This window comes from Paroedura picta, chromosome 10, assembly GCF_049243985.1.
Source record: "Paroedura picta isolate Pp20150507F chromosome 10, Ppicta_v3.0, whole genome shotgun sequence".
Taxonomy (NCBI): Eukaryota; Metazoa; Chordata; class Lepidosauria; order Squamata; family Gekkonidae; genus Paroedura; species Paroedura picta.
The window spans coordinates 34389698-34412198 of NC_135378.1; the positions used below are offsets into that span (position 1 = coordinate 34389698).

The window sequence follows — 22501 nt, forward strand, 5'->3', positions numbered from 1 at the left end:
GCGCTCTCTCAGCCTCACCCACCTCACAAGGTGTCTGTTGTGGGGAGAGGAATGGGAAGGCGACTGTAAACCGCTTTGAGCCTCCTTCGGGTAGGGAAAAGTGGCATATAAGAACCAACTCTTCTTCTTCTTCTACTTCCTTTCAAGAAATGGGGCACAGGTATTAGCTTGGGACTTGAATCTTCAGGTGAGAAAATTTTTTCTGTTCCCTTGTGGTCTAGATCAGCGGTCTGCAGCCTTTTTCAGGTTGCGGCCCATTGCCAAGGGGTGGGGGGAGAGGACGACCCAGGGCCCCGTGTATGCGTGACAGCCCCGCGCAAACCTGCGTGGACCTGCCGTGCATGCACACTTGCATCCGACCGGGGTGCAAATGCACATGTGCGGTGGCTCCGTGCATCTGTGCATGCCCAAAACTTCCACGCATGCGCGGCAGCCCTTGTTGGGTGCAAACACGCATGTGCGGACAGCCGATTTGCTCGCAGCCTGGCTGGGGTTGGGGACCACTGGTCTACATGGGTCTTGCATTTCTGTATTCCCATCTCCTACCTTTTACCTGAGTTGTAAATTTTCTAAGCCTCTACTTAAAACATATTGATAATCATCAAGATTAAAGACAATGCTTAGATTGTTCTCCTTCTTCCAGAAGGAGTCTCAAAGCAGCTTAGAACCAACTTCCCTTCCTCTGTGAGTGTTATAGTGCCTGCCTAATGATTTCAAAAAGTAGATATGGCCAGGTAGGGCTTTCCGCAGCAAGGTTTCTGATTGGCTGAACAGATTTTTTTAAACGTTGCTTCGGCAGCAGCTGCCATCACAGCACCAAAATCTTGTGTGAATGAGGTTAAACTGCATGGATTATTTTGTGGTTGCCTCCACTTCCCTACGGGAGCCACCATGCTGCATTTGAATTCCAAAAGTGCCAGCAGGCTCAAAAGGATTGGGGACCCAAATCGACTCCATCTTCAAGACTTGTGACATTGTGTATACTAGCTCAGAACAGTGGATAAACTCATTTTCATCCAATTTTGTACCATTTGAATTTTAGCTGCTATTAATAGCAATAAACTGTCTCCTAAACAAATGGATGGTTGCATTTTCTAGACATCCTGGTAATGTTTAAGTTTGAACAGGGTTGGGCTAAAACCCATGTTCTTTCTTATATGTATATTAGTATACAAGTACACAGAAAACCAGAACCAATTTGAACAGTTTGAGAGGAAAGGGCGACTGTAAGCCGCTTTGAGCCTCCTTCGGGTAGGGAAAAGTGACATATAAGAACCAAATCTTCTTCTTCAGTGGAGAGAATGGGAGCCACCTGTTGGTACAAAGCAGTAGTCTGCGTTTATATATTTTAAATAACTTGAGCCAACCACAAGCATTAAAGTAATACAATATTATGCAGTCAGGTTACTCATAACGTTTAGCAGTTATGAGTTATATTAATTTTCATGACATTTGGCCCCACATACTCTATATACATTAAAGTGTGCGTGTATGGGGGGGAGGGGGAGATGACCAGTGAAGTTCTTCCACTGTGTCAGTACTCAGCCTTCTAACAGAAGGATCTCTCAATTGGTGGTAAGCAATATCCAGGCATTGTGAGTGCGAGGCAGAGAGAAAGCAGGGTGTCCTGTGACCAGAATAGTCTCAACTCAGAGGAGGCACTTTGGAGCCACTACAGAGATACTGAAAGCGTAAATATCTAGTCTCCAACAAAATGAAACATTTGCATAACAGTTGCCATACCTAGGTGAGCAGAAGTGACCTAACCACTCTGGATGACTTTGGCCCCACTGTAGGAAAAATAGGATGCTACTTTATAGTTGTTTTAAAGAACACAATTTTTCTCTGGAAGTTCTCACAATCTCTCCATCTAACAACATTCTGTTAGTAGTTCCCTTCAGTGTGTGAAAACTAAGAACAGCAATAAGAACATTTAATGCTAAGCTTACAGAGTTATATCAAAGAAACCAGTATTCTGAGTATTAAAAAGCATTTGCCTTTCTTGAAAGCTTGTGTGGGTCACTAGACTGATGGGTGAACTAAGACCTAGGGCACAAAACTCAGCTTTGTTACAACTTCTCAAGTTTTGCATTGGTGACCTGGGCTGAAAAGAGACAGAATTGTTGGGAGGGCCGCCCTGAGCTGACCAGGGAAGGGTAGGGTACAAAGAAAATGTATTATTATTATTCAAGATTCTAAGCAGTTTGCAAAATTATAATCATGTTTTCTTACAGCACAAATCCTACTTGAGGAGTTTCCCTATTTTTAAAATTTATTTAATCTAATTCAATAATACATTCAAGAAGAGAAAATGGAATCTACATAGTAAGATTGAATGTGTAAAATATAAAAAACATACTACCATCACAAATTAATCAATTACTGAACTTTATGATATTTTTTAAAGACATGAGTTGTCTTTGTTGACCAAGTCAAACCTGCTGTTAAAGACTAGCCCTCAGCTGGTATTAGCAATCCTAATACCTAATAATGGTATTAGCTTCCACTTCAAGGTGTCTGGCATCAGCTCAAACCCTCAGTAATAAAAACTGCTTTCCTGTGCGCAGGTTTATTTTTTTGTCATGCATGATTTCAAGCCAGCCCAGTAAACCACCATAGCCATTGGTATTTTCACTTATTTTTTGGGGTCACGTCAATAACTTTTGCTCCAATAGCTTGACTTGATGCAAGTTAACTCTGAAGAACTTGCTACAGGATCCAGTAGTACTGATTTTATTAGCAAGTGTTTTCAAGATTACTGTGTAAATAAAATGCCTCAGCATTAGGTACCCAACTATTAAGCCCACAGAAAAATCACTGCTTGTACATTTACAGTCTCAACCCCTCTCTCCCCATAGATGGAAAGTAGCAGATCCCATAGATTACAGTATTGAGTAAGAACAGACATTTTCAGATATTGGTGAAACACTTGCAAAGAGGGAGCAGTGGGGGTGCAGATGGGCATGCAATGATCTTTAGACAAAGAGGGCAGTCAAGAGAAAAATGAATGGAGGTCTGAATGGGAATACTTGATCCAAAGTGACCATAATATGGCTTGAAACAGAAATACATATATTTGTTGGTACCATTTTCACTAAAAAAAACAACAACGAAGAACACTTCAAAAAGAAGAAAACGTTTTAATTGTACTCCACTAAAATGTTTTATTCAGGCTATATTCACAACACGTATGGACACTAATAAAGCGGGCAAAGAGAAGCTGCACTCTTTGGGCTATTTGCAATATCGATCAGCTTTCAATTTTGATCTCCTGTAACAGAAAAGGGGGGAAAAAAGGATTAAAATGATTTGTAAGTCTGCTCCTTCTAAATGCCAACCAAGAAGATGCAGCATTTTGATACACTTTGCATAGAACCTTTAAAAGCAAGAGGTTCTACTCTATTAGTCCAGTTTTAGGTGAACTAAAGTAGAATTACCAGGCTCCGAAAATAATCACTCTGTCGCAGATTGCACAGCTAAAGCCAGAAGATTTTCTCTCTAGCCTTAAAAGCAGTTATGTCATTTATCAATATAGAACATTTATCAATATAGGCCTTTGGAATGATCATGGAAGCAACTTCTATTCTAGTACATTTCTCTTTAAGGAAAAAAAAATCTCAGAAGCTGCAACAATCTTTGACACAGACTATCTTTATATAGCTGAAAGCTGCATGAATGGCTGCTGCTGCTGAAAATGTTAGTTTTTATGACAGAAAATTGGGTAGACTAGTGGCAAATTTACACTTATGCACCCCCTACTTGGTAACTCTGGTGGCATACAACAACAAGCCTTTAATAGCATATAAAAGTACAATATAAGAAGGGAAAGTGCAAAAGGATCCACTGCTAGTGAGAACAAAGGCAAAGATCATGTTTTAGACATAATACATTCATGATTTCTCATGGCAAGATATAAAAACTTTGCAACTGGTTCAATTATATCAGGGTTCTGGGATGTCAAAAGAAACTGAGTCTTACGTTCATCCGAATGCAGTTCTCTTTTACACAGCAGTGAGTTAAGAAATTTGGCTCGGATCGAAGAATAAAATGGACAGTGGAAGAAAACATGTGTAATTGATTCTATACAGCATTGTCCACATGGGCACAACCTAGATGAATTAAAAGAGTCCATATCTGGTGGCATACTACGCCATATTTCAAACCCAGCAAACGGATTTTTCCTATCACTCTTTGGCACAATTCAGGGTTTTATAATTTCCACCAGCTATTTGCTTAGACTATGCCTCAGAGTTAGAGAATGTTTCATTGACCATAGAGATGGTATTCAAATGGAAGACATACCTGTCCAACAGGGCTTCGTGAAAACTGCCTTCCTTCCTAGCTTTTTTGAGAGCTTTACTGTCTTCCTGGCTTACTTTGAGTTTGCGGTCTTGAAAACTCTGAAATTTCTTTCTGGAAAGGAAATTACAGTCTATAAACATAAATATATACATTTATTCCATCAATGCCCACTAGAACTGAAAGCTAAAATTTTAATTCTATGGTCCAAAACAGCTTGAAAAAGTTTTCTTGCTTTTTTTTTTTAACTGAAGGACAAGAAATCCTCTTTTTACGTACACATAGTTGATTTCACATTGCTTAATGTTTCCTTTGTCTTCTTCAGGAATGTCATCTTTTTGTTTGGCTTCTCTTTCAGCACATGTTCTAATCTAAATAACAAAAGGAGGGGGAAAATGTGGCTTATCTAAAGTTGATGCCAAAAAGTTGAATACAAAACTTCTTGACCCAGGAATTTTGAAAAGTTTTGTGGTTTTAAGCATCATAACATTACAAACACTCACTTAGTAAAACAAGCTATTGTAATTTCTTTTTATAATACAAGGAGAAGAAGTCTCTCTCTCTAACAAACTGTCCATTACTATGACTAATAAAATACTAGGAACGCTCATAGCAGAGGGGGAACAACTAGAATACAATGTTTGCATGTGTTTTAGCTAGAACCTTTTCCCCTGATTCCAGGTCTGAGATGCATACCAGTTGAAACAGAAGCTGATGAGACTATGGTTTGTAGCGTAAAGGAAGTCCTTTGCTTCCTAAAGATGTGGAAGGCATTTAATTATTGGCTCAAAATTAATCTTCAACCTGTAGGCCTTATTGCTTTTTTCTTGTCAGTTAACCCACAACCCGCCTGGTGTACAGAAATAATAAACTTCTTAAAATTGGTTTAGCTCCTGATCAGCTATTAGAAATGGGATAAGGTAAAGGTGTATTCCCTGTGCAAGCACCGAGTCATGTCTGACCCTTGGAGTGATGCCCTCTAGCATTTTCTTGGCAGACTCAATACAGGTTGGTTTGCCATTCCCTTACCCAGGAATGGGGTATAGGCAAGCAAAACATGTAAGTTTATCAATGACTTATGGATATTGAGCTGCAAAATGAGATAGCCCTCCTCCCAAGCCCATATAGGTTATTAAAGTCCTGGAAGGGATTTTCTACCACACCATATTTAACACCTATCACCTTTTCTAAATGTCGATGGGCTTTTTCAAGGGCTAGGTTCAACGCATTTCTATCAGCACTGCTAAGTGGTAGACTGCAGTGTGTACCTATATGCCCTTGCAATTCAGGTGCAATTGAATCAGTTGCCCACACTATATTTTACTATGACTTTTATAGGGTTGCCAGAAGCAGTTTTAATTTTGCCCATTCTATCTGGACTTACAGATAATCATCTAATTCAGGGTAGTCAACCTGTGGTCCTCCAGATGTCCATTCACTACAATTCCCATGAGCCCCTGCCAGCAGATAAAGATAATTCTATTTCTTACATGGTGGTGAAGGTTTGCTACATTGCCAGCAGAGTGCAGAAATCATTGGTTATTGTTGATGAGTGACCTGGCTGTCAAAATGCTGTAATAATATTTGTGGCTTTGTTTATATTCTGATGCTGAATGTCCTGGCTGTTAAAATGCTATAACAATGTATGAGGTTTTATTTATACTTTGTTTGATGATGCTGATCAATGACCGTAAATAAATTATCTATCTTGTGGAAGGTATTTCATATGGACGTGTGCTACACTTTCTGCATTTTGTTCTGAAAAGTACACACATGTGAAAACCGCTATATACACAGCTCATTCAGATTACCTTAATAATTTCCTCATCACCTGCAGTTTTACTTTTGGCTTCTATATCACCTTCTTCATTACATCTGATAAAGCAGCTGTTAGCTGCCAACAGAGCAATTTTCCCCTGGAAAAAAAAAACCACCAAACCAAATTAATGATCTTGTGCACAATATGGTTAACTGTCTTGAAACAAAATGGCAGCAAAATTTCAAAACCTAATAATTTCCACTTAAAACATACAGTAATGTATATTGATTTTTAGACCCAAAATTAGCAGTTGATGATTGCATTTTCAAATGGCATTTAGAATTCACCTGTAGCGTTTGCAGATTAATGTCAGCTATATGTATAACATACTGGAATTTGCTTCTGAGGATATAAAACTGTTAGTGTCTTGGACTAGAACAGCTACCTCTGAAAGCCTTACAGTGCATGTCAGAGAACTGATTTTTACTGGATACTAGTTGATTTTTACTATTAATTGGCAGTAATGTTTGCAATGTACTCACAATATCTATGCATGGACTCAGATAATTTGCTCAAAGGGAATGGATGAATGATTGACAGCTCTCAACTAAATTCTACCCAACTATGATAAAGTCAACAATGAAAAGCAATCATTTCCCCTCATACCACATTCTGCGTGCTAGAGAGAAATTGCAGAATACAAACAGCTTTATTCAAGTTCTTTCAGAAATAATAAACAAGTATAATCCCAGACCAACACATTATTTGCTAGGACCAACTATTTTAAGGCACTTGCCTCCTGAAAGACCGGTTCCCACTGCTCCCTTGAACCGATTGCATCAGAACGTCCAATAACGAGTCCATCTGAATTGATACCAAGGTATTTGCCATAGCCTGATTTCAGTGCAATTCTTAAAGAAAGAATGAAAACAAAGCAACAGCATTAACAACTATCACTTCATCATGTGACTTAGGGGAACACTGGTGCTCCTTCAAAGTTAATCAGAGATTCTGCAGTGAGATGATGCTAGACAAGACTTCCTTAACCCAACCTGCCTATCACTATTGATCTTTTCCTGCAAACAGACAGCTGCAGGAGAACCCTGGTTACATTTTCGTGCATTGGTATACTCAAGTCACACCAGAAAACAGTAAAGCCCAACTGGTTTGGGCAACTTTCCACATTAACTGACAAGTGCAATGTATCCCAGTATCTTCTGTATTACACTGAGCTTCTATGTCAGACACATAGAGGTTCACACAGACACACAGAGGCAGTTGAAGTGGAAAAGGCACCTTGAAGGTACAAAATTTAAAACTAACGTAAGTTAAGATAGAAACTTGTAGTATTGTCCCAGTATCTCCATTTAATGGATGAGGTGTGAGTTTAACAGACTACACTAACATTATTTTAAATACTAAGAAACAAGGTTGGGAGGACAGCAGTCAGTTTGTATTAGCACAAGGCATGATCCTGGAAACTTGGGAATCGAGCTGGGAATCAATACATTTGGCTTCTTTCTTACAGGATTCCACTTTGCAGCCTTTTCTCGTGCTTGTTTCTGCCATGAGATCTAGAAGCAATTTTTAGTTTTAAATGGCATTCTTGGGAAGCAAGGGAAGAGCTCTCTCTCTCTTTGCGCAATCTTAAGTAAACACTGAGAAGTCGTATTTGGCACAGAACTGAGCTTTTTAGGTGTTAGCTTTTTTCAGGCAAAGTTCTGGTTCATGTGCTTACAAAGATATAGTTTAAGTATAATGGCACTGTGTACTGAAATATCAAAAAATGGCATTGTGGAATCAGGTTTCCAGTGGCAGGAGAAGGAGTTGTTATGTCCTGTGTAGCTTCAGAATAGCTTATACAAGATGATCCCCCCACCGAGCAAGCAAGCAAACTTTACTTGACAAAGTACATTAATTTTAATTGTCAAAGACTTTCTTTATCTAGACTCACACCGCACTGTGTCATAAACTTTGGTTGAGTGTCACCTACGATACAGGCATGTGTTTAATACCAGTATTTTAAAGAAACTGAATATTATTTCTCATTTATTATTAGGAAGCAGTCCTGAAGAGTTTAAATGAGTTTTGATCCTTCCTGGATAGAGAAACTCAAGAATGCCTTAGGAAAATGGCTGGTTTAAAGTTCAGGAGAGTAATCACCTTGTGTCTGATAGCTTGACAGCAGTAAATTGTTCAGGAGGGCTAGGACCTTCATCTGAAAGTGATAAAAAGAGACCTACTGGAGAATCCTGTTGATGATGACTGATGTACAATAGAAGAATTGTTTTTTTTTATACCATGCTTTTCACTACCTGAAGGAATCCCAAAGTGGCTAACGGCCACCTTCCCTTCCTCTCCCCACAACAGAAGAAGGTGGAACTGAAAAAGCTCTATGAGAATTGCTCTGAGAGAACAGCTCTAAAAAAACTGATTACCCCAAGGTCACTAACCTGGCTGCATGTGGAGGAGTGAAGAGTCAAAACTGGTTCTCCAATTTAGAGTTTGCTGCTCTTTAACAACTTCACCGCACTCTCAATCATTTATTCACTATTTTCCCTAGTGTACATGCTAGCAGATTAGCTGTGTTGGTCTAGTGTTCCAAAACAAAACTCTGAGCTTTCATGAGGCAGAACTCATTTCACATAAACTCATACTGGAATAAATGTTGGCAGTCCTTAAAGTGTCACTGGTGCAGCTCCCCTGTAGAATTCTCATCCCCATATATTTTTGCTTGGTGCCATCTTGCTTATCTTATGAAGAAAAACCTTCCCTCCAGGTCTGCTGATACCAACCTTTATGAGGTGCTCCAAGTGTGAAAAGCCCATTGTCAAGAGCGTTGATGTAGGCTCCTTGTCCCATCTCTATTGCTACAGTTCCTGTGATTTCACCAAAATTTGCTACTTTCCACCAGCCTTCTAACAAAACAACACAAAAAACAAAACAGGAACTCATTTGCTACCTGTTTCAAAGTACACCCATTACAGCTGCTCCTAGAAAATGTTTCAGGGATACTAAACATTCAAATAACTTTGCATTATAACATTTTTGCACAAGAGATAGAAAAAAGCTAAGTGCAACACAAAATGATAATTTAACCAAAATAAACACACATTATAATTTTAGTTATGGTATGACAATACCTATTATGACAAAAGCCTAAGGGAGTGATAACTTTTTTGAAAGTAACATGAGCATTCATACTTGTCAATGCTCTGGGGAATGTGAACACAGTTTCTGTAATGAGTGGGAAACTGCAAGTGGATTAAAACTGTATGGAGTTGGTAGCTTTGTGACCATAATAGACCAGTGGTCTGACTCAAGATATGGCAGCTTCATATACTCTCATGTGCAATTTCACAAACTGATTTGAAATCAAGCAGTTAAGTATATCTGTGATGTTGCTGGTGCCCAGTTGTTGGATTTTTAAAAGATCATTTCAATGTTCTTTAACATTCAAATGCTATAACGTGCTAGATGAGTACAGATGTGCCCTGGAAGGACTATACTAAATAGCTACACCAGAGCAAGGTGACAAGCGATATCATGCTAGCATAATAGGATGCTGTACATTCCTGTCAAAATTATAATTCTGTTCCATTGGAAAATAACAAATGCTTGTTAACTAGAAAAGATCTCTACCCATCACATCAAGTAGCCTCATGTCAATGGAAAAGTCAACTCACCAACAATATCAAGCTGATCTTCTGCATTTTCTTCTCTTTTCCTTTTTTTGTCTTTGTTTTTCTTCTTACTACAAGAAGCATCACAAGAAAATGTTAACATACAATACCTGGGTTCCACATATAATAACTATTCTTAGAGCTCACTGAGAAGAGGATGGATATGGCCAAGGTAAATTCCTACCAGTAAGGTACATTCATTTGCGTTTCTTAACCCAGAGTGTGTATTCCCAACCCCAAACCTTAACAATAAGATTTGTTTCTTATGATAACCTATGATAATATACTTTGGTAGCAATTTTCTCAAACTCCTCCTGGGTTTGTACATGAAGGAGACAGTATGAACTATTAAATGGGAATCCTTAACCCCACACCTCACCAATGTTCATTTTGGAACAGCAATAACATAAATGTAAATCCCCAAATGATGCAGCATTTTATACAGTAGACACAGGGAGCAAATAGTACACATGAAGATTGCTTACGCAAAGAAAAGGGAAGTGATTACCAGATCCATGAAAAAAGGCTATATGGGAAAAGATACACTAGAATCCTACAATCCCAAAGGTTCAAATTGACCCAGAAGACACTCAGAGATACTTTCAGGCACATAAAGCTGCCTTATACTAAATCAGAACATTGCTCCATCAAGATCAGTCCTGTCTATTCAGACTGGCAGCAGTTCTTCAGGATCTCAAGTTGAGATCTTATTTATTATCTAATCCTTTCAACTGGAGATGCCAGTGACTGAATCTGGGATCTTCTGCATACCAAGTAGATAGCCAACATCCGAGCATTACTGCCCCCCCCCCCCATCCCTTCCCAAGAGATTGCTTCTTTTCAGGAGAACAATCCATTCACCTGTAAGGCAGGGCAAGGGGAAAGGCAATGGATTCCTGCATACCTAAAATAATTTGTTTGAAATATTACCCATATAGAAATCTGAAGAACATAGAGAAACCTAGCTGTGAGAAATATCTACCTTAACTATGACCATAAAGAACCAAGATGCTACCACACTTAGTCATTGGTCTACTACTGTCTACTCTGACAGGCAGCAGTCTTCAGAGTTCTTTCACACCAACTATTATCTGATCCTTTTTGTTCGAGTTTTAACAGGGAATTGAACCTGGGCGAGCAGATGCTCAGCCACAGCCCCTGGCCTCTGGGGCACACATAACAGGGAAGCTCGCCATCCCGTTGCGCTGCCGTGAACTCACAGACGCCTCTGGCTGTGGAAAACAGAACAAGGGTTCATGGCAGGTTCCAGTTCTCGTGCTCTTAACAGAGAAAAACTCAGTTTTCCACAAACTAATTCCCAAAATTACATCCCGGCCTATCTCTAGCCACGTGCGGACCAGCAATGAGGAAAAGACACTTTGTGCAAGCTCAGAGGCACTCAGCTAGGAAGAGGACGGTAGAGGTAGTGCTGAAAGCATGCTCGGAGCCCCGCCGGAGACAGTCTAGTTTCCCCTAACAACAGAAAAATCCAAACGGGAACAAAACCCCCTCACTTCTTTAACTTCGTCCCCTTCAGAACCAACTTGGTCGATTTCACACAAGAATACTCCGCCATCTCTGTCCAGGGACTGCGGAAATAGCGCGACGAAACAGCAGACACGTTAGTTCTGCGACAGCCCTACGGTGGCTCCTAAAGGACAAACTATATGGCCTTGTCTCCCCAATGGCCGGGCATGCGCAGTGCCGAAATTGACGCTCGTGCCTGCGCGAGCGGAGTTACCGAAGTCGGTAGAGGGTAGTAAAGCCTTGAAGGCTGCGCCAGTATACGTGCCTGTTGGCTTGTCTAAGGGGCCGCTGGTGTGTCTGTGGCGTTTACAACCGATGCATTAACACTGGGATTTGGCCATTAGGTTTGTGCGTTTCATGCGATGGTACGTGAGAAGGGGACTTTGCAGTTTTGATGATACGTGGGATGCAGTTAGGAAGCGCTGGTCACACGGAAACAAAGTTCGAGTTCAGGGGCTGCTTTGAGACCAACAAAAGTTTTACTCAAGGCAGACGCTCTGGTGTGCAGGCGCATTTCTTCAGGTACAGTGTAACGAGACATCCTCAATCATTACAAGTAGGTAGAGAAAGGAGTGGGGGCGGGTTGCCTGGAAGGGCAGCCAGAGAGAGCCAAGATACCTAACTAGGCAACAAGTATAGGTGAGATTGGATTTCAGCTGTTTGTAAGATGTGTGAATAGGAGTAAATTAGCATACAAATATAAGGGGTAACAAACAGATGTGAGAACTGAATCCAGTGGTACCTCCAGACCAAGGAGATTCAATTCTGGGTATAAGCAAGAACTCAGAGATTTAGCAAGCGCGGACAGGGTAAAAGCTGAAAGGGCATTAAACAAACAAGAGTACCACAAAAACTAGTGGTGTGCATTACAGACACTTGGAAACAATATTTTAGAAATGAAAAAGTGGAACGCTCACCCCTTTATTAACCCTTTTCAGGCCAAAATGCCTCTTGAACACACCAGAACAGGCATTAAACAAACAAGAGTACCAACCAAAACACACACACACAAAGTGGGATGCATTACAGACACTCAAGGACAATATTTTTGAAATGAAAAGGTGGAGCTTCCACACATTTATTAATTCTTTCCAGGCCAAAATGCTTCTGGAATGGGCACTGAACAAATAGTGCCTCAAAAAACAGTGGGAGGTATTTAAGGCATGCCAAAATAACATTTTGGAACTCCAAATGCAGAAATATTGTGAATATTAACCTGTTTGGGGGTAAAATGCCTCCAAAACACTCCAGAACAGGTTGGAACAAACCATAGCACCTTATTGCCAAATTATATATGCAACTAGAATAAAAAAGAAGACAATTTTTATATGCAGCTTTGAATATGGGGGTGTTTTTTTTTTCTTATGCTGATGTTGTAACCATTTCCTGTAGCTGCCTATAATTATTTGGTTACTAGTTGATGCCTTTTCCCCTGCCTGTTTTAGGCCAGGTTGTGATAGTGGTTTGTGTTTATTGCATAAATCTAAAACTTTAGCTTTCACCCAGGCCAGGAAATCGGACCCACTTCAATGATCAATTAATAGGTTAAATATTGGGCAGATTAAGACCTCCTCCTATTTGGGGATTCTATTTTTGGCAAATTTAATTAAGGGGAGAGCATAATCTCAGGCTCATGTTAGTTGGAATGTTGGATCAGCATATTTCTCTATTGGGCAAATGAAAAGTGTTTTCTTTTATCAAAAAGCATGTCCTGGATACTGATTGTAGTAGTTTGTTCTTTAGAATCCGCTGTGTTTGCTCACCCTTGTCTTTTTATCTTCATTTTACAAAATCTTTACTCCCCAATACTATCTTACTATCCTATGATATTGCCTGTTGGTAAGTATTGTCAGGTATGGCTGAGCCTCTCATAGGTTCTTTCACCATTTGATAAATTAAATTGTCAGCAAGGCAGGTCAGAAAGTTTCCCGCTTCCAGATGCTTAGCAGAATTTGTTTCTCAGCACACATAAGGGCAATGAAATCATCCATAATTACAAGGTCCTGTTGCTAGGATATTCCATCAAGCACTTCAGGAAGGCAGCATCTACATCTTCACCCTGGTTAGGTGGTCTGTAGCAGATACCAACCACTATACTCTTTGGGCCATTCCGCACTCGTCCAAAATAGCACAATGGTTACAAATTGAAATCGCTACAGTTTTGCCATTATGCACAACGTCGTTGACAATCTGCAACACTCCTGAAACCGATCCGCAAAAAGCGCTTCGTTGTAGCACTTTCAGGGAAATCCCAAAAAGTGGATTCACCCTCCGGAAAGCACTACACTCTTGCAACCAATCAGCAACACTAGCGAAAACGTTCTGTGCGTTACCATTGTTGCGGTTTCTGCAAAGTCCCGCCCCCTAGCTCTCTCCTCTGATCTTCCAGCGAAGCGATCACCATTTTTTTTTCTCCGAGCAAGGGGAGATCAACACACCGGCGAGCCTTCGTTTACCCAGAGAGGGTTCCCTGGCTGCAGAGCTGTTTTAAGTCACCAAGCATGAAACAACACACAGCCCTGTTTGCTGGTTTATTTTCCCTTTATTTTTTACTGTATTTTCGGCCGAAAATCACGCCCGTGCCGGGGGGGGGGTTATTTTTTTTTCACTCGGGGGGAGCGTGGCAACGATGAAACGGCAGCTCAGACACCACCTGCTACCTAGATGGGTCTCTCCGTTGCAATGAATCAACGCAGATTCGTTGCAACGTGTTTTTTTTTTAAACTTCCTTAAAGGGAAAGGGGCTTTTTGGGATCATGATAACGGCTGCCCATTGGCTGCTTGATGGCCAGGGGCGGGACGAGCTCGGCAATATCGCTTCCTGGCTAGCGATTTTTGCAGAGACCGGAAACCTGTGGGAAACGATAGAAATGCAGCTGGATTCCACTCCAAAGCCAGGTATGCATAACGACGAATTCCACTATTTAAAATGGCGTTTTTCGTCCCGCAACCAATTTGCTACATACAGTATTTGCTGGCGTATAAGACTACTTCCCCCCCCCTGAAAAACATGCCTCCAAGTGGGGGGGTCGTCTTATACACCGGGTGCACTTCAGTTGGGATAGACATAGCTGCCCATAGTACTGTATTTTGAGTGGAAATGTTGAGGGGTCGTTTTATACGCCCAGACATCTTATACACCGGCAAATACGGTAGACCATGGTGCGGAATGGCCCTTTGTTTTCCTCTCCCTTATCTTCACCCAGGTACTTTCCAACAAGGTGTCACTCTTCTCTAGTATCTCTTGACTGACAAGCCCTCTCCTAACACACTCCACCTCTTTGACCTTTTGTTTCTTTTGAACAACTCATTTCTATCCACTAATGCATTCCAGTCATGGGAATCATTCTACCAAGTTTTTGTATCTGAATAATATCTCTTTGTCTGCATAAGAAGCTCAAGCACTTCCTTTTTATTGCTGGTGCTTTGTGCATTGGTATATAGGCAACTGAATCCTCTTACCCTTGGTTCTATTTGACCTGTCCTTCCCAGGCAGGGCATTGGTATTTAATTCTCCAGTTTAAAGCTCTCCAGATGAATCTCACTTCAATTCTTTCCTCCCCCTCTTTCTACAGGATGTCTATACCTTCTATAGTCCACTGTTCATCATAAACTGCAACTCAAAATCTTTTCATCCAAAAGCACCTTCTACCTCTCTCATAGTCTTACTTTTACATCCACTTTACAGATTGAACCTTACCACTTCTATACGCACACATCATTACTTCACCTCCACGTACTCTTTTAATATGGTTTTCTAAAGCCTTACGTTCCCCAAAATGTCCTTTACATATATTGGGCATGCTGGAGCTGCCTCAGGATACTCCACTACCATCACAGGTATCCTTCAGTAACATTTTCTCCCATTCCTCACTATTTCCTTCATCTAAACCACCTCAGATGTTTCGGTCTCCCTTTCTATCCTAACAACCTTTTGCACAATGATCTCCACAGTTTCCTCAGGTACCTTATCCCTGTTCTTATCCAACTGAACCTCACCTCTATCAATGTCGTATCTGATAGTTTTGTCATATCCAGTTTCATTTTCAGGTTCAATGTTTGTCAGGATCTCTCTAGCTTCACTGGACATCTCAACAATTCCACTAAGCACCTGAATTCCAACTGAACTTTTACTGTCAGTCACCTTATGGAGGAGAGTGTGGAACCCCACATGAAAGTAAAGGCAACAAGGTTTACACAAATTGAAAACCCCCATACCATGATCTCAAGCAGATACCAGCAATATGACAGCTGTCTTTCTGCCAACACCAGGTAAGTTCTCTTGGGAAGGAGGCAGCAGGAGCCACCCATGGCCACAGAATAGCCCTGTCACTATTGTGCTACCTCAGTAACTTAAGAGAGTGATAGTTACTCCCGAGTGTCATCGTTATTCCTGTCAGTATGGAAAAAATGTACAACTTTAAGAGCTGCAATAATGATAACCCTTCATCAATCAGAACATTACATGTGCAACATCTGGTTGGTTGTGTCATGGTTTGGAGGGGGAGGGGCCTGCAGTTCCTGCCATTCTTTCAAGCCAGCATGAGGTGGAGCTGCCACAGTAATAGTAAAGGTAAGTGGGAGGGGAGTGAAAGGAGGGCGAAGGGTGCAGGTGGTGATGTGACCTCTGGTGACATGTCACTTCCAGGGTGTGTGAAAGGGAACTGTGGCCGGCTGGCATCACTTCTGTGAGTCCTCGAAGCTTGAAAATTCATTTCAGGGACTCCTCCATAGTCAAAAGCTTGAAAACGGCTGTTCTAAGGCATTAATGGCCAACATTTTATCCCTACAATGACCCGCCAGTTGGCTAGGCTGGGAAAGAATGACTAGTTGAAGGTCACCCTGCTAAGTTTCATGACAGCAGATATTTGAATCAGGGTTTTTCTGCTCTTAGGCCAATACTCTAACCACTGTACCACACTCTGAACAAAGCTTGAATCCAGTGGCACCTTTAAGGCTCTCAACATTATATTCAAGGTATAAGCCAGTGCTCCCCAACCTTTCTGAGGCTGGGGACCGACAGGGCATCGGGCCGCGCCTGCGGCGCGGGCCATGCCCGCGCATCGGGCCGCGCTCGTGGGCCGCGCCCACAGGCCGTGCCCACGCATCAGGCCGCGCCCCGCGTGCCGCGCCCAAGCATTGGGCCACGCCCGTGCATTGCGCATGCGTTAATGTGCCATGCACAATGTGCGGGCGCGGCCCGCACATGCGCGGCTGGCCCTGATTCCCTCTCCCCGCCCTCCCGCAGTAAGAAGCTTCCCGGGCCGCAAGCTTCGTCAGACGAAGGGTGCTTGCACTCGAAAGCTCATGCCTTGAATAAATCTTTGTTGGTCTTAAAGGTGCTACTGGACTCTGATTTTATTGTGAGACTTATTAGTCTAAGAAAGAGGGTGATTGCCCAAGGGCATCCAGTGAGTTCCTTGGGAATCTCTCCATTTTAAACAAGCATGAAGCCCTTGTACCATTAAATATTTGTTGTTTGGAGAAGGTTTATCAATAAAATCTGGCCACCGTTTTCTGCATTGTCTGCAAAAGAAAACAACCTGCCCAACAAAAATCACAGTTTTTGGTAACTCCTACTCTTTCCAGTAGGTGTCACTGATACCACAAACTTACGTTTAGAGCTAGAAAAGGAAAACTGAGCAGAAAAAAATTATTGGAGCATTAATGGTGCACCAAGTATTGTGCTAGCAGAGAAGCAACTGGACTTAGCATGCTGAGCTTCAGTTAAATCATTAAGCTAACTATATGTGCTTTCTAGGATCTATTTTCTGATCAACTCGCATGTTTGTTTTTTGAAACTGCTCTGGTGGGTGGAGGGATTAGGCTCAGGGTGATGCTAGTGGAGAAGGAAAGCTGAAACTGTGCTATCTTCTGATATTAATGTCCTCTAATGATTATTAGGACACAAGACAGGAACCTGTATTAAGCTTATCTTTATCCCCCATGTAGGATGTGTGTAATTTCGTTGTTTATTCAAAGTTATTTTATGCCCTGCATTTCCCTCCAGTGGCAACCACATAGGCCAGTTTAGCCAGAGCTTGGGAAATAATTTATGGCCAAGGGAAACCACCTCTGCTCATCTCTTGTCTGGAATGCCCCATGGATGGCACAGCTATGAGTTGGTTGCAAGTCGATGGTGCCTTCTTCTTCTTCTTCTTTCTCCCTAATGGAGACCAAAAGCAAGTTACAATATTGTTCCCTTTCCCATTTTATCTTCACAACTGCCCTATTAGGTAGGTTAGGATGAGACAGAGTAATCAGCTTCAACTCACCCAGTAGTCTCGCCCTTTTTCAGCTTTTGTACAATTGAGAAACCTCTTAAACATCCTTCAGGCTTCTGGAAACCCCACAAGTGGTGCAATCATGAAGCATATGGTTGGGTTGCATAACTGTGTACATGCCCACCCGGAGCCCCTCTGCTTCTCACCCCCTCTAGCCTATCATTGGCCACTTTATTTGGGGGGGCAGGTTGATATGACTATATAGTCATATCCGATAAATGCATAACAAATTTATAATATATATACAAAATTAATTAACTTCCACCCATTTGGGAGGCCCTTCCAGAGCCATCCAGAAACCCCAAGGTCTCATAAACCCTGGTTGAGAAAGCCTGCTCTAACTGCTACACTAATCTGGAAACTTGTATGTGTGTTTCGGGAGAGAGAGAATCCTTTCCTGTGATGGCACCGTGGCCCCAATTTGATAAATTTAAAGGTTTGTTCGGTGGTTAGAGTATCAAACTGGGATATGAAAGGCCCTGGTTTGAATCCCTGCTCTGCCATAGAAGCTTGCTGGGGGATCTTGGACCAGCCTCACTGACCTCCAGGGTGATTGTGAGGATAAAATGTAAGAGAGGAGGCTGATGGAAGCCACTTTGAGTCCCCACTGGAGTGCAAAGCAGGGTATAAATGAATAAATAATTTTTAAAATCTGGAGATCTGATCATGGGTTCTTGATGTAATGTTACTTTGGTCCTGAGAGCAGGACACAGACTTCTGTGAAAGACAGCTTGTCCACCATTACTTATCTTTTGCAATGCGCAGCTATAGGAGTGTTCACTGTTTTTTTTTCTTCATGTATGTTTTCAACTGGAAGATGGTAATGATAACTCTCAATAAAAAGAGCCAGCCCTCTGCAGGTGTGCTAGGAGTGGATGTGGCTCAGTGGAAGAGCCTCTGCTTGGCATGCACAGGGTCCCAGGTTCAATCCATGGGATCTCCAGTTCAGTCAATCGATCAACTAATCAATCACTCGCTTTATTACGATCTAAGATCAGCATACAGACACAGCCATAACAAAACACACACCTGTCAAGCATCTCCAATTAGAAAGGACTGGCAGCAGATGACATGAAAGACCCCTGCCTGAGACCCTGGAGAGCAGCTGCCCGCCTGAGCCGACAATACTGACTTTGATGGACCAGGGGCCTGATTCAGTATAAGGCAGTTTCCCGTGTTGATGGGTTCAATGGGCAGTGACCATGAGTACACGGCCCAGGTATTCTACAATCTTTCAGAATCCAACTCAGCTCTTTAAAACTACATTTGATGGACTTCCAGACCCTAACTTTTTTTCTAGTACAGATATAAGATGGTCAACTCTTCAGGCTCAAGGTAAAGCTTCCGTCTGAGTCATCAGGCAGGGCCTCCCACTGTTCCTGTTGAGGAAAACTATTGATGCTGTGATCTTCCAACTAGGGTTTTTTTTGAAGGATAAACAACTCTCCAGAGTGTTAGCTATGATTGTTTCAAAGATGAGCAGCTCGTTTTCTTTCAAATAATGGGGGGAAATGTAGGAAATTATTTTTAAAAACCTTAGCTGAGGTTTTCTTCTGATTATACATTATATCCTATTAAGTGCCTGTCATCTGGTGTTTCTTAAAGCAGATGTGGATATGAGATGATGTTTTTAAAGTGTGCGCCTTAATATTCAGTTATTTTACATGTATTCATAACATGCGCAGTCATAATCATGCATATTAATATTAGCTGAGCTGGGGTAATAAACCAGTCATATAATGCAAGGCTTCCTTTAACAAAGGGATTGCAAGAAGACTTAGCTCAATATAACTTTTTTCCAGCAGCAAAGAAACCTTTACGATATAAGAATTTAAAAGCAGAGAGAGGAAGGAAATAAGAGAAGCATTCAACAAGCCCTGAACAGTGGGAAAGATAAATGAGAGCACCAATTAGAGGTAGAATAGATTAAACACAGATCTCAGTCCCTTTAAGTGCCTTAATTCTGGTTGTCTGGTGGTCCTGAAAAATCCCAGGATTTTGGGAGGCTCAACCATTTTGATGGTAGGAAACCCCCCCCCCCCCCCCAGGCTGAATTGATACTATTTCTTTTGGCTCAGGTTAGATGAATGCACACCTCTAGCTTATACCTTGTTCAAATTGATACTGTTGCCCCCAACAATTTTTAGAGAATGTGAAGGGAGGAATAACAAGACTGCCATAGGTTTAGTCAAGGCCAGACTAGTCTATGTGCTTGACATTAATAAGGTTGAGGTACTGAAAACGCTAGAGGGCGTCACCCCAAGGGTCAGACATGACCCGGTGCTTGCACAGGGGATACCTTTACTGACTGCAGCATGTGAAGACCCACAGTTGGGTCAACAGGGCCTCTGCAGCCCTTTCAGTTTAGGAAAAGATGGTGGTATGAAAGGCTGATGCTCCCTCCCCACTCCCACCCTGAGCTGAGCTAGCCCCTAGTGCATTTGGGAACATTAGTTCCCTGACAGCATATATAACTGCAAGGACCAACCTGACTGATGCCAAGTGTATCATCTAATTTGAACCTCAGAAGACAGATCTGTAAATACTTCCACCCAATAGCTTAACAAACTGCTGGTTCCCTAGGCCGACAGCTGACCTAGATTAATCCTGGATATGGTTTTGTATAAGATATAACAAAAGCTCTTCTACCTTGACAGCAAAAGAGCCTCTTGTGGCGCAGAGTGGTAAGGCAGCCGTCTGAAAGCTTTGCCCATAAGGCTGGGAGTTCAATCCCAGCAGCCGGCTCAAGGTTGACTCAGCCTTCCATCCTTCCGAGGTCGGTAAAATGAGTACCCAGCTTGCTGGGGGGTAAAGGGTAATGACTGGGGAAGGCACTGGCAAACCACCCCGTATTGAGTCTGCCATGAAAACACTAGAGGGCGTCACCTCAAGGGTCAGACATGACTCGGTGCTTGCACAGGGGATACCTTTACCTTTACCTTTTTACCTTGACAGCGCATGAATGACTTGCTGCACTTTTTCAAGCAGGTTATGTGTGAGGGGAGGATTTGCTCAGGGCTGCCTTAATGCACGGGCACACTGGGTGGTTGCCTCCACGCGCATAGGGCCCCATGCTAATCTATGTGCATATTGATATTGATGTAAAGATATGAAAATTGTGGAATGTAATGTTTAATGTTTTGTTGGCGGTACTGATGAATCTAAGTTTAATCTTATTGATAGTTTACATTTTTATTCCTGCAAGAGGCTGTTAGTAGGGCTACAGTGCATTTCTTTGCTCAAGGGCCTGTCATGCTGTTAAGACAACCCTGGAATTTCTGCTTTGGCTCCAGGGCAGAAGTGGGGTGGTGGCAGTGGAAAGTAGCATCAGCAGGGCCGGATTTGCATGAAAAGAGGCCTTAGGCTATTCCACTTATGTGGCCCTTTCACCTCCCATTTTTAAGTTTGTAAATTACATGAGAGATAATAAAATACATCATTACTGTGATATATTTCAATATGTTAAATGAAACATGTTGTGATTGGTACTAACCTTTATAAAAAATGTGGAATATAGGCCCCTCTTGATCTTGAGGCCCTAGGATGAAGCCTAGTTAGCCTATAGGAAAATCCGGTCCTGAGCATCAGGCAGAAAAATGCTTTGTGGCAGCGTCACAAAAGCCTCTTGTATCAGCAGAAGAATCTCTTGCACTAGAGGAAATGGCCACTTTTATTGGGAAAGTTCCATAGGATCCTGTTATCAGAACAACTGATAATTATAGAATTCCAGAACCTTGGAGGGAACTCACTGCACGTTCCTGTGTTAGGAGAGAAAAAAGTTCTCTCCTAATAATACAGCATGCTTAACGCAATATCGAAGAATAACATGGGTGCCTCTGGGTGCGATTTTGTAGTGTGCTGCATGGAAACTCTGGCTGGGTGGTGAAGTGAACAAACAACTGCTCACCTAAGCCGTAAGATTTAATCTTCCCTGCAGAACCATATGCCAAAGGCCACGTTTTGGTGAGGTGAGTTTGCTGCAGGCTGTTTCCTCAAATTACTAATGCCTTCCTGTTTTCAGAGTTGCTTCTTTCCAACTTATGCTGGAGCAGGGAAATTGGTGGGAAATAAACAACTGAGATATGTGGATTAACCAGGTTCAAAAGTAAATTATTATTATTATTATTATTATTATTATTTGCATTTTAAGTTGTCGAATTGTGCATCGCAACATATTCCACCTCTTGGTTAGAAGGTTTCCAAATGAAGACAGTCCTTCTTTTTCGATAGTTTCAGTTTAATGGGACAGAGGGCATACGTTTTCCACCACTATTACTTACCCTGGCATTTAAAAAAATAGACAGGACCTCACCTTCTGTTTTACCAAAGGCTGCAATCCCATATATCCTTGTGTGTATCAGGCTGACAGAAGAAGAAGAAGAAGAAGAGGAAGAGGAAGAAGAAGAGGAAGAGGAAGAAGAAGAAGAAGGGGGAGGGGGTTCTTATATGCCACTTTCCTCTATCCAAAGGAGGCTCAAAGCGGCTTACATTCACCTTCCCTTTCCTCTCCCCACAACAGACACCCTGTGGGGTGGGTGAGGCTGAGAGAGCCCTGATATCACTGCCCGGTCAGATGTTTTATCAGTGCTGTGGCGAGCCCAAGGTCACCCAGCTGGCTGCATGTGGGGGAGTGCAGAATCGAACCCAGCATGCCAGATTAGAACCCGGCATGCCACACTCCTAACCACTACATCAAAGTAGCTCTCAATTTCAATAAAACTGCTGTGAATAGTTCACTAACACTCTCTGCTTTTAAAGCCAAAGCAGGCTATGACAGAATAAACTGGAGAAGGCAGAAAAAGCCTTATTAAGGTGCAAAAAAGGGGTGTGGTTGCACACATGTGTTCAGGCTGTGATCTTTGATGTGAGAATAGAAGTGTCATACGTACAAAAGAGTCCCTGTTTTCCCGGCAGGGCATGTAGTCTGGTAGTCTATATGTTACTCCTGA

General features: G+C 41.9%; 1 protein-coding gene across 1 annotated transcript; it reads right to left on the reverse strand.

Moving 5' to 3' along the window:
* Positions 1-3120: 3120 nt before the first annotated feature.
* On the reverse strand, positions 3121-11405 carry FRG1 (FSHD region gene 1). Its single transcript, XM_077302132.1, has 9 exons — positions 11256-11405; positions 9745-9812; positions 8854-8976; positions 8222-8276; positions 6855-6969; positions 6111-6215; positions 4579-4670; positions 4303-4413; positions 3121-3271 (listed from the first exon to the last, which is right to left on the reverse strand). The coding sequence occupies exons 1-9, from the start codon at positions 11315-11317 to the stop codon at positions 3235-3237; spliced, it is 768 nt and encodes a 255-aa protein (XP_077158247.1). The 5' UTR covers positions 11318-11405; the 3' UTR covers positions 3121-3234.
* Between the last annotated feature and the right edge of the window lie 11096 nt (positions 11406-22501).